This window comes from Panthera pardus, unplaced genomic scaffold, assembly GCF_024362965.1.
Source record: "Panthera pardus isolate Hobbes unplaced genomic scaffold, ASM2436296v1 HiC_scaffold_3, whole genome shotgun sequence".
In the NCBI taxonomy this organism is placed as follows: Eukaryota; Metazoa; Chordata; class Mammalia; order Carnivora; family Felidae; genus Panthera; species Panthera pardus.
This window is the reverse complement of record NW_026526876.1, coordinates 16,989,348-17,001,844: the sequence shown is the minus strand read 5'-3', so window position 1 is coordinate 17,001,844 and position 12,497 is coordinate 16,989,348. Positions and strand designations below refer to the sequence as shown.

The 12,497-nt window shown below is 51.8% G+C and overlaps 1 protein-coding gene across 7 annotated transcripts; it reads left to right on the top strand.

The window, feature by feature from the left end:
- Positions 1–813: 813 nt before the first annotated feature.
- LOC109276869 (uncharacterized) lies at positions 814–9,614 on the top strand. 7 transcript variants are annotated; one of them, XR_002084884.2, is made up of 4 exons: positions 814–1,083; positions 3,175–3,237; positions 3,827–3,931; positions 4,072–5,447. XR_002084884.2 is itself a non-coding variant. In XM_019466075.2 (3 exons), exons 1-3 carry the CDS (start codon positions 1,689–1,691, stop codon positions 8,857–8,859), a joined length of 645 nt encoding a protein of 214 aa, XP_019321620.2. In that variant the 5' UTR covers positions 1,189–1,688; the 3' UTR covers positions 8,860–9,614. The 7 variants fall into 7 exon arrangements, 1 of the variants encoding a protein (XP_019321620.2); XR_002084885.2 differs by having other exon boundaries at positions 3,175–3,316; XR_002084886.2 differs by lacking the exon at positions 814–1,083 and adding an exon at positions 1,189–1,991.
- The last annotated feature ends 2,883 nt before the right edge of the window (positions 9,615–12,497 follow it).

The following is a 12,497-nucleotide window of genomic DNA, read 5'->3' as shown; positions in this document are numbered from 1 at the left end:
GTAATGCATAAACTGCCTCCCGGTCCGGCCTTGGGAACTGGCCTGGACGGAGCCAAGAACCCAGGAGGCACGGGAGGGCTACCCCATCACCCTAGTCGTCTTCTTCCCCGCTGCGGGGCCCCACCCCCCCAAAGAGCCACCTGCCCAAACTCTTTAGCCCGGACCAACCGCTGCATGGGAACCGGCACCCGCAAGGGTCTTGGCCACCGGCCGGGAGGAAGCCGAGCTCCGGGGATGCTTCCCTGGTGCCCACGAGACGTGGTGCCCCTCTCTTCTCCTCCCCTCTGCGGGCTTCAGGAAGGCGACCGCTTTCTCTGCCTCCCTCTCCTGCAGTGGCCCGGGGACGACCTTCAGGCCGACTTCATAAATGGTGTCTGTACAAGGAAGGATGGAGTCTTCGTTCTGGATGGTGCCTGGGGCCCAGGCAGCCCCTAAGCTTTTCCGGGAGGATGGTGGGGGTTCTCCTGCTCATTCTCCCCGGGACCACGTTCTTTAGAGCTTCCCCTGCCGAATCCCACCACGGCGTGGGATTCTGAGAAGTCTACCCGAGGGCCCAGGAGGAATACCAGGCCCGTAGTGGGATCTTGCCTGAACCGGGGAGAGAGACAGACCCCATAACGGACACGGCCGCTCTCCAGACGGGAGGATCCAGGTACGGATGTGAAAAATCGTACTCGATCTTCATCAGCTAAAGCCCCCGCCTCGCCCCCACTGCCCCCAGCAATGGAGCCCGAGTAATTCTCAGCGAGAGAGGATAATTAATTCGCAAAGGCCCACATCCCGGGGCCTCGGCCCTTTGACGGGAGCGGAGGAGGGGAGGGAGGGAGAGAGAGGAGCTAAGTCTGTCGGAATAATCCCTGTCTCGGGGCAGGATGGTTCCAGTCCTAATGAGACCCCCGGGCATTATCGCCGCGTGGATTGTCTATCGCGGCCAGGAAAAGGACGAGCCCAACTTTCTTTCTGAATTTGGACTGACTTAAAGAAGAGGCATCGCATTTGAAGGACACCCAATCAATCTGTTACCCTCGCTGCATGAAATTGTATTTGCTTCCCGCTTTCTATCTCGCTGAACGCAGCTGGGCTGTAAGTCACTGGTGATAACATTCTTTATTATGCCGTCCTGTTTATGAACTGTGCCTGGAAAGAGGTGATAGAAATATGCAGCAATATGCAAAGGGATGGGGGGGAGGGGGGGGAGCAAATGCTAGTTGCCAGGGCAACAAAGGGGCTATTTTGGGCATCGGATTTTGCGGATGATGAAAAAACCATTTTCTTGCGATGCTTGGACTCTCCCCTCCCCCCGCTCCTGGAAGTGATGAATTCAGAGCCGAATATTTGGGAAAGGGGACGGCTTAATTTCTTAATTAAAAATGATGTTATTTTCCCTTCTACCTCCTTCAAACATGGATGGAAAAACAAACCTAAGGGTGTTGATAAGCATTCTTGAGTGGAAGGCGAGCTTCCGTTCTGGTAGAGAGCGATGTGTGAATAATTTACTAATCTTCACTGATCCCCGCCATCTCCCCCCACCGCACACACCCACCTCTTTTTCCCTTCACCGACTTAACTCTGATAAACTCCCCGAGCAAAATCCCCGAGCTCCGGACCTCAGCAAAATCTCAAAACCTGCAGGTGTTTACAAGCAACCTGAATTCCAATGAGTTTCTCGCCAGTGGGCCACCAAGGAGATGGCTGGGGCTGAGTGGAGACCACAGCTCTGGGCACGGGCGTCTGCACGAACAAAGGAGGGGACCCTGCTCCTGTCCGTCCAGCCACGAAGAAGATTTCCCCCGGGGAGGGGGCTTACCCTCTTCGGGGGCCGAGCCCCGCCCACAAGCCTGGCGTGTCCACACCCACGGGGCGGCGTGCCCGCGCCCTCTGGATCCGTGCCCGGGGCGGGCCATCCGGAGCGCTGCGACCGTTTTCACAAGAAGGAGGAGCTGGTGTTTCCACCTGGCTGCCTCTGTATTGTTGCTTCCCTGGTTCTCCAGGTGGGGTCCCCTGACCAGCAGCACATCGCCTGGGGACTGTTGCAAAGGCACATTGGGGGACCCCCACTCCAGGCTGGCTTCGCCAGAAATTGATCCCCTGCGTGCTTGGCGACGTATGTCAGGGTGGGAGTGGGGTGGGTAAGTTTTCCTGTTCGGGACGTCCAGATACGCTCCCCCTGTCCGCTGGACTCTGGTATCAGGTCTAAGATACGCTGGTAGGCCCAGGGAGCATCTTGCAAGACCAGTCGGTTCTGGAAGATTCCATAGGTGTCCAAATGGGTGGGACGGCAGGGGAAGGGGTCGGGGCTCTTGTTCTGTGGTCGGAATGGGCTTGTGCCGTTGAAGAACTTTTTTGTGCCTTTGGCTTTGAGGCAATGGGCCATGCCGTGTTCTTCCCAGAGACTCCCTTCTGCCCTCTTCGACCCCCAGAAAGCAACGCCCTGAAGATGACTGTTGTGGGCTCATTGTGGGGAGGTTCTTGACGATACATCAGGAGAGAAGGTGACCGGTGGCTTCAGATGTGACCCCTTCCTGTGGGATGTCACTTACTAGAGCATCAGTGCCCCGAGCCTGAGGAGAACCCTAGGATTTAAGCTTTCTTTTAAAAATGGACTTTCAGGGATGCCTGAGTGGCTCTGCGGCCGACTTTGGCTCAGGTCATGATCTCACGGTTCGTGAGTTCAAGCCCCGCGTCGGGCTCTGTGCTGACAGCTCGGAGCCCGGAGCCTGCTTCCGACTCTGTGTCTCCCTCCCTCCCTGCTCCTCCCCTGCTCACACTCGGTCTCTCTCTGTCTCTCAAAAATGAATAAACATTACACATTTAAAAAAAATGAACTTTTAATTACACATCATCGAATTCATACATACTCTGGAAAATACAGAACAGTACAGAACAGAAGAAGGAAGCAAACGATCTACACGTTTTCTGGCTGCACATAAAACATGTTTTTCTGCCTTTTTTCCTTTTTTTTTTTGTTTTTGTTCTACCCTTTCTATTTTATTTTTACCAACTTGAGCTCATATCGCATTCTTTTTTTTTCCAGCTAACATCATCATGTGAACATTTCCCCTTCTTCAATACATGCTGGCATTGTTTTAGCAGCTGGATAACTGTTTCGTAATATGTGGACGCTTCATAGTTAAGCTTCTTCTGCGAATACCTTATTTTCCACGTCTCTTTCAGGATCTGGAAGTGGCAGCTTGTGATTTTACTACCAAAGAGAGCCGAGGGCGCGGAGAGGCAGAGGTGAGTCCCTTTGTCTTTGACGCCTGGCATGCCGGTGGATGCTGGTGCAGGAGAAACCGATCAGTCAGTGGGGTCTGAAGTGAGTTTCTGCGGTGACATTCGGGGTAAGAGACGAAATTACTTCCCCCAGGGCAAGTGGCAGCGTTTGGCATTTTGAAGGTTGGCAATGAGACAAATGCAGTAAAATAGGAGCTCGCACAAAGCTTCCCTTTAACTCCCTGGGACGGGGCTGTGGCAGGAGGAAAAATGGGGGACAGGCTGGTCTGGCAGGGTTCACTCCCAGGGGACAGCCTGCCCCTTAGGGACCAGAGAGAGCCAGGGGTCAGCCCAGAGTCCCATGGGGTGATATTTCTGCTCCACTTTATCCCCTCTGGGACCACACTCCTGGGTCTCTGCACCTGTGAGTGGGAGCAAATGAAATCTCTTCCGCGGACAGAATCACGGGTGTCAGGGGCACAGGGACGTCTCCTGCCCGCTGGCATCCGAGTGTTGGTGTTCCTTTGCGTCTCTGCTTTTCCACGAGTTTGGGCCTGCACTTGGTCTCCAAAGCCGACCAAACCGTCCCTTTCTTCCCATGGTTCCCACCCAGCCACCTCCACTAGCAGGGAGCCCCCAGAGACCCTCGGGTCGATAAGCAACAGCGAACGCAGGGCTCTCCTTTCCAAGGAGTTATGCCGACTGAATGTACTGCTTCGTAACTGCCAATGTCCCGTGACTCGGGGCGGGGGGGACGGGCTTTGAAGCTGTGACACTGTTGACGGGTGTGACGGGAGAGTCCTGCCCGTTGAGGGGCGGGAGCAGCATCCCTGGTCCCCACCCCCTTGGTGCCTGCAGCCCCACTCCTCGGGACATCCGCAGATGCCTTCAGACGTTGTCAGTTATCCGCTGGGGCGCAAGCCCGCGCCTGGTTGAGGACAACGGATGGAGAACACCGTTTCCCAAGGTGTATTCCGGGGAACCGAGTCTCGTGGGACCCTGCTAACAGCTACTGTCCGAGCAACAACCTGGTTCCAGTATGAGCTAATTTGAGACTCTGTGGGCTGGAGGAAGTTCATCCGCGCTGGCTCTGGTCCGACCTCATTTTTCCCGGCCTCGTGTGCTTTCCTGCGTACCCGCTGCTCCCCCTCATGCACAGCCTCCCCCATGATCAACACCCCCACCAGAGCGTACATTTGTTGCAACGGATGAGGCTCTGTGGACGCGTCCTATCACCCAAAGTCCACAGTTTACATTAAGCTTCGCTCTTGGTATTGGACACGTTATGGCTTTGGACAAATGCAAAATGACGTGTTTTCACCATTACGGTATCATCCAGAGTAGTTTCACGGCCCTGAAAATCTTCAGGGCTCCCCCCACTCATCCCTCCCTCCTTGCCCTGCTAACCCCGGGCAGCCACTGATCCTTTTACTGTCCCCATAGTCCTGCCTTTTCCAGAACGTCAGACAGATAGAATCCCACAGTCTGTAGTCTTTTCAGACCGGCTTCTTTCACGTAGCGAGATGCATTTAAGGTTCCTCCGTGTCTTTTCATGGCTTGATAGCTCATTTCTTTTTGTGCTGAATAACATTCTGCTGTCTGGCTGGACCGCGGTCTATTCATCCCTTCACCTACTCAAGGGCATCTTGGCTGCCCCCCAAGTTTTGGCAAGCATGAATCAAGTTGCTATAAGCAATCCACGTGCCGGTTTTTGTGCGGAGGTAAGTTTTCAGCTCCTTTGGGTGAATACCTTGGAACACGATTGCTGGGTCGTGTGGTAAGGGTCTGTTTAGTTTCATAAGAAACTGCCAAACTGGCTTCCACAGTGGCTGCGCCATTTTGCATCCCCACCAGCAGTGAGTGAGTTCCTCCTACTCCATATCTTCACCGGCGTTGGGTGTTGGGCAAATCTAAGAGGCATGTAGTGGTGTCTCATTGTTGCTTTAATTTGTATTTCCCTAATGACATGATGTAAAGCATACTTTCATGCTTATTTGCCATCTTATATCTCCTTTGGAGAGCTGTCAAAGTCTTTGGCCCATCTTTAACTGGGCTGTTTGTTTTCTTATTGTTGAATTGTAGGAGTTCTTTATATATATCAGGTAATAGTCCCTTATCAGATGTGTCCTTTGCAAATACTGTCTCTCAGTCTGTGGCTCGTCTCCTCATTCTTTTGAACCCACTTTTTCCAGAGCAGTGGTTTTTAATCTTAACGAAGCTGGGCTTATCAATGATTTCTTTCATGGATTGTCCCTTTGGTGTTATGGCATAAACTTTCAATTTCGAAATAATTTTAGATTTCTAGAACAGTGCAAAGACCGGGCAAAGGGTTCTGTTTGACAGTGGTTCTTAATTGGGAGCATCCCCACCAGGGGACATTCAGCAGGGTAAGGGGACACTGTGGGTTGTCACATGGGGGGGGTGGGTAGGTAAGACTGCTCCTGGCACCCAGTGGGGTGCCGCTAAACATCCTAAAATCCACAGGATGGCCCCACCACAAGGAAGGATCTAGTTCAAAATGTCAGTAGAACCGAGATGGAGAAGCCTGGCTACATGTCCTTCGCCAGCTTCCTGAATGGTAACATCTTTTTTAAAAAATGTTTATTTAGGGGCGCCTGGGTGGCTCAGTCGGTTAAGCGGCCGACTTCGGCTCAGGTCATGATCTCGCGGTTTGTGAGTTCAAGCCCCGCGTCAGGCTCTGTGCTGATGGCTCAGAGCCTGGAGCCTGTTCCAGATTCTGTGTCTCCCTCTCTCTCTGACCCTCCGCCGTTCATGCTCTGTCTCTCTCTGTCTCAAAAATAAATAAACGTTAAAAAAAATTTTTTTTTAATGTTTATTTATTTATTTTGAGATGGGGGGAGGGGAAGGAGCACCAGCAGGGGAAGGGCAGAGAGAGAAAGAGAGAGAGAGAATCCCAAGCAGGCTCCATGCTGTCAGCACAGAGCCCAACGCAGGGCTCAATCCCATGAATCATGAGATCATGACCTGAGCCTAAATCCAGAGTCAGACTCTGGATTAACTGACTGAGCCACCCAGGCGCCCCTGAAATGTTAACATCTTAAAATAACCATGGCACATTTGCTAAAACTGAGAAGTTAACATTGGTAAAATACTGTTATTGGTTGGCTTAAAAAAAATTTTTTTTAACATTTATTCATTTTTTGATAGAGACAGAGCGTGAGTGGGGGAGGGGCAGAGAGAGAGGGAGACACAGAATCCCAAGCAGGATCCAGGCTCTGAGCCATCAGCACAGAGCTGGACGCGGGGCTCGAACTCACGGACTGTGAGATCATGACCTCAGCTGAAGTCAGACACTTAACCCACTGAGCCACCCAGGCACCCCCCCCCCTTTTTTTTTTTTTACTTTCTTGACAAATTTTTAAGTGTATGGAATACTTGTTCAGTACATCTCTAGACCTTTCTCGTCTGGGTAACTGAAACCTCACGCACACTGAGTCACGTTCCTGCTTGCCCCCTTCCCTCAGCGCCTGGCAAATTCTGTTCTACCTTCCACCTCTACGAGTTCAAGTTCGGGAGCTCTCATTCTCTCATATAAATGGAATCCCACAGTATTTGGTCTTCTGAAACTGGCTTAGTTCACGGAGCCCCACGCCCTCAAGGCTCATCCATATCGTAGCTGGTGCCAGAATTTCCTTCCTTCTTAAGACTGACTACATAATATCCCATCGTATGGATGAACCACACCTTCTGTATCCATCCATCTGCCGGTGGACGTTTTGGTTGCTTCCACATCTTTGCTGTTGTGAATAACGGTGCGATGAACGTAGGAGGGCGATGATCGCTTCAAGATCCTGACTCTAATTCTTTTGGAGACATTTGCACCAGCAACATTGCTGATAGTTCTATTTTTGACTGGCTGAGGAAACTCCACACTGTCTTCCACAGTGGCTGTGCCATTTTACCTCGCCACCAATGGTGCACGGGCCTCCCAATTTCTCTACATCCTCACCAGTACGTGTTTTCTCTCCATATGTAGGTCTTTTTAATAGCCATCCTAACAGGTCCCAGTGAGATGGTCTTGATTGACATTTTCCTGATCAGCGATGTTGAATATCTTTTGACATGCCCGTGAATACATCCATTGGCCATTTGGATGTCTTCTTTGGAGAAATGTCCATTCGAGTCTTTTGCCCATGGTTTAATTGGGTTGTTTGGGTTTTTCTGCTATCGAGTTATAGGAGTTCCTTGTGTGTTACGGGTATTGGTTCCTTATCAGATGTGTGGTTTGCAAATACCCGCTGCCGTCCTTCAGCTTGTTTTCTTTCTTTCCGGATCGTCTCCTTTGCTCTGATCACTTGGCTTTTTAACACTTTTTCTTTCCTTTTTTTTTTTTTTAATGTCTATTTATTTTTTTGAGAGACAGAGTGTGAGTGGGGCGGGGGCGGGGGCAGAGAGAGAGAGGGAGACACATAATCCGGAGCGGGCTCCAGGCTCTGAGCTGTTGGCCCAGAGCCCGACGCGGGGCTCGAACTCACGAACCGCGAGATCGTGACCTGAGCCGGAGTCGGACGCTTAACCGACTGAGCCACCCAGGCACTGCATGTTTCTTAATTTTTTTTTAACATTTATTTGTTTTTGAGAGACAGAGAGACAGAGCATGAGCAAGGGAGGGGCAGAGACAGAGGGACACACAGAATCCCAAGCAGGCTCCAGGCTCTGAGCGGTCGGCACAGAGCCCGACGCGGGGCTCGAACCCACGGACTGTGAGATCATGACCTGAGCCGAAGTCGGACGCTTAACCGACTGACCCACCAGGTGCCCTGACACTTTTATTTCTTTACCCCACGTCCACCATCTGCCCTCGCTTAAGTCACCAGTGCTCTCAGACAAACTAAGTGCACAGAGGAGGCCTCCTCCGTGGGGTGAGCCGTTTTACAGAACACAACTCTTCTGTCGCACAGATCACCTTTGCATCATTGATTTGTTTGGCAAAAATCACGTTAGGCCCAGCTTTACACAACCAGAACCCAGGTGCACTTTCCACCAAAACATGAACAGATCTGCACGTGGGAGGCGGGGGGTCTGGCTGGCCGGACACAGAGCACGGGGACCTTTTCGGGGGACATCAAGTCCGCTCTGTTGAGGACAAGCCATTGACTAGAACGGGCATCTAGGAGCTATTGGCATCCCTCCCACGGTAATGACCGACCGCTCATTCACTCTTGAGTGTCCCCAGGCCTGAGGCTCTGAGGGGGGTCACAGTGGGAGTCAGGTGCTCCCTGGCCTTGGCAGGGTTGAGTTCCTGTGGTACCCAGTTCGGAGGAATCCGCTCCTGGGCTCCCCGCCCCCAACCATGTTGGAGAGAGGTTTGGGGAGAAACCACCAGTCACTTCCGTCTTTTTCAAGGTCTCTTCCGGTCCTGGGGGTCACGGCAGATCCCAGAGAAGCAGAGCCCTGACACCAGGGGGACCAGAGAAGGAAAAGCTCATTCAGCGGGGCGGCATAATTATCCCACAGAATAAGTGCGCCGGGTACGTGGCCTCAACTCGAAAGGGCACCGCCCCCTGGGGGTCTGGCCGAAGGCAGATTCTGGACTCGGGCTGGGAGTCTGCCTTTCTAACATGCCCAGTGATGCCGGTGCTGCAGGTCCTGAGCTACATCAGAGAAGCCGGGGCAAGCCCTTGATCGGCCGGGAGAGAGGGCACCGTGAACGGCGGTGATCTTCAGATTCTGCGTGGAGCAGGGACAGCCCTGGGCCTTGAAGGCCGGGCAGAATGGGTGTTGTACTGGTTGCTGGGGCAGCATTCCATTTTCCTCCAAGCAGAGGTCCGACTTGTGCTGACCCCGATGGTGAAAACGGACGGTGAAAGACGGATGGACGGACCGGGGATGCTCGTCCTCACCTAATTCAACTGGATTCATCAGAGACCCTGGAGTCTGGCAAAGTGGCTGCCTGGGGGCTTTGTGGGGGTGGAGGCGGGCTTTTTCAGCCGGGCGAGCTTCTGACAGTGAGGACAGAGCTGTGTGCGGCTGAGACGGAGTCAGATAGCTTTGCCTTTGGGCAACCAGTGGGGTCCCTTGCCTTCCAAGGGCAAAGTTTGTGCTTTTAGAAATCTCTTACCACGGAAGCGATTAGCCAGCCAGACCTGTTGTCCTTTTGCAAGCAGCAAATTACCCAGGAAAATGTAATTACCCGTTCACTCTGTTATTAGTGCCTAGCTCCGAAGATACTGAAGCAATGGCCCCTTTCATGGTATTTCAAAGCTCACTCCCACGATGCGTCCCTGATATTAAACACAATGAGACTTTTTTGAATTCAATTAAGCATTTGCCTACTGTGACTCTTTATTCATCGCAAATTGTCTCAGTAAATAATCTTCATCAAAAGTCAGAACCAATCCCCATTAGTTGTTTAGATTAATTAATGGATCCCCCCGGAGCCACCCAAATGAATTCAATTCGAACGTCAACAACTTGACCACGGAGTTTCCCAGGTTGGCATTGAGACAATATTAAACCTGGAATGAGTCACATTTAAAATGTTAATTCGGGGAAGCTCTCCATTTAGAGCATTTAATTAAATCCTTAAATAAACTGCATGGGCTCAGTATCAGATGGTTCTGCATTTTCATTGTGGCACCGAGCTGGCACAGCGAAGATAACCAGGATATATAGAGTAATAAAATCTAATCTCGTTTCCAGTGGGGAGATTCAGTGTATATACACAACCCAGGCTCAAATTGTAAGTTAATTACATTAACCCCAGCGTACTCCGGGATCTGAGCACCCAGAGATGAAACCAGTCTTTTTCCTATCATAAGGTTCTTTTCAACTTCACTATATTAATTTTTAGCCAAATACTAACTCATAAGGAAAATTGAAGTTAATGTAACCAAAGATAAAGTAATGCGGCCTTAATATTCTGAAGGGATTATGGAGACCCGTGAAAATACACTCTGCAAATGTCATTGACTCGGAATGGATTTATGGGGGGCGGGGGGGGAGGAAATGAAGACACGGAGAAGGCTCTTGTCTCCGCCCATTTCCCCCCCTCCCGCCCGAGGGTTAATAAAGGACTTAATCTAAGAAACTCGGTCCTGGAAATCACGCCGTCCCACGAGGGTAATGGAGAGCGTCTGTTGGGGGAAGGGGCGCGTGGCCGCCGGGAGAAGTCGCTCTGTCATCTCGGATGCAGGCGATGGGGCCCAGGTGTCGCCGGGCAGCAAGATTGCGTCCCCCTGCCCGCACGTGGTCCGTAAATTTCTATGGCTCAGCCCCTTAATCTCCCTGTCCTCGGAGCATCTGTCCTCCGCGAGGAGGGACGGGGCGAATGGCTCTTCCCAGCCTCCTTGGCGAGGGGCCCAGGGGGACCCCGGTCCTCCCTCTGCCAGCCCAGAGACCCTCAGGCGGCACCTGGCACATCACGGTGATGTTTCGTCATGCGGTGGTGGACGATCTGGGGCAGACCTACTTTTGAAGGAGTTTCCCCCCAAGGCCTATCGATTCTCAGACAACTAAGAGATGCTCTCTGCAGCAGCATCCATTCAGCCCCGAGAGTCTGGCATTTTCGAGTAGCTAAGACTCCCAGGACCATCCCCCTCCAGGAATGGGGAGACTAGAAACCCCCAAAGCTTCTAATTTGCCTCAGAAGGACAACTTTCTGCTCCTGGAATTCCAACCAAAGCAGCAGGAAACGTATTCAGTCTCCAACCACCTCATCCTAGGAAGTGACTCTCTCGTCCCTAATGGGCCATCACAGCCCTGCACTCGCCTTCATTCGACCTTCCACCAAGCTCCTATTTAAGCTTCCTTTTTCACCCTGACCTTGACTGTTGGACTTCTCGCCGAAGGGTCTCAGACTGAGGTCGCTAGCAGGTCTCGTCTGAACGCCGACTCCAACTGACGGTGGCCTTTCGGAGTGCTGTGTTCAGTAGGATCCTGAGCCTGAGTCCGGTGTCCAAGAGGAAAGAGCCGTGTGCTATTGGCGATATTTATCGTGTGTGTGGGCGTGTTTCTGTGTGCGTGTTTACACTGTGAATACTTCATCGTTTAAAAAAATACCGCTGTGAAAGTTTCCACGAAGAGTTACGCTTTATTTTGATTGTGTTCATCTGTTGGTTGTCTTTTTGTCTGTCTGTTTGTTTGTTTGTTTGTTTGCTTGTTGACTTTGTCTTTTGATTCTTTGCTGGTCATGGTCAAAGAATGAGTCTGTGCCTCAATGCTCACGCTTTGTTCAGACTCCTAGAAGGGGAATTACTACATCAAGGATAATAATAATAATTTTAAAAAGATCAAATGACTTAAACACTGAACGCTTTGTTATGATGAGCTTAATAACTTAAACAGAAATTCCTGAGTATTTGAATTAAGAGATAGCTCAGGGAGAGCGAGATTTGAAGAAACAAGCAGGTGGTTTTGTGTGTTCTAGGAATCCCTGCTTTCGGTGATTCCTAGTCATTGCATCAAAGACGTTAGCGCTGGAAAGAAGACAGGAGGCCAGGTCTTGGGACAGAGGAAGACGAAGCCCAGAGAAGTTAAGGGGCTTAACAAAGCCACACAGCCAGGCCGGTGTGGCCGCTGCAGCTTGCTCTCCCCACATCTGTTTGCACAGACCTGCTTCCTGTGGTTCTGTTTCCGGCTCTCTCGGGACCCACAGATCACGCTTCTCTTTATACCTTCAGCGGCGGATCCTTTATTGCCCAGTCGGACGCAGGGTCCGTTGTTCCCAGGACTTTCTTCCACGATGCGTGGCTAATCCTGTGGCCCCCAAATTTCTCTTGTTCTGTTCCCCTACCCCGTGGGAAGAAACAGATGCTTGTTGTGCTGGGTCTCTACATCGGAGTGTAGGCTCACTTGTTTGCAAGGTAAAAACAAAACGAAACAAAACCAAAAAAAAAAACCCCAAAATAGGCTTTGGTTTTTTTTTTTTATTATTTTTTTAAATGTGCATTTACTTTTGAAGGAGACAGGGTGTGAACAGGGGAGGGGGAGACGCAGAAGGACCTCCTTCTCCTCTGTCACTTCAGCGCCTCAGCCTACAGCCCGGGCAGCGTCTGCATAGACACGGCAGGCGAGGGGCTGGGGAGCCCATGTCCCTGCAAATCAGACGCGTCACGGGGGGTCGTGCAGACCACTGCGCCGGAAGGGGGGGGCAGCCCTGAATATGCAGCAACCCAGGACGACTGCACGGGAGAGGAGGCGCTGATCGCCCTACTCGCCCTCTCTGGGCTGGCCCCGCGACTCCAGTCTCCTTGCCGCCTGGTGAGCCAGCTGGATGTTGCTCAGCTGGGACAAAAGAGAGCCGAGGCAGGGGGGTGGGGTGG

Excerpts from the sequence above, each read along its gene's own strand:
- LOC109276869 (XM_019466075.2), top strand. The coding sequence starts at position 1,689 with ATGGCTGGGGCTGAGTGGAGACCACAGCTCTGGGCACGGGCGTCTGCA. Across the intron at positions 1,992-3,174 it reads TTGCTTCCCTGGTTCTCCAG|GATCTGGAAGTGGCAGCTTG; the intron begins GTGGGGTCCCCT and ends CGTCTCTTTCAG. Across the intron at positions 3,238-8,580 it reads GAGGGCGCGGAGAGGCAGAG|GTCTCTTCCGGTCCTGGGGG; the intron begins GTGAGTCCCTTT and ends GTCTTTTTCAAG.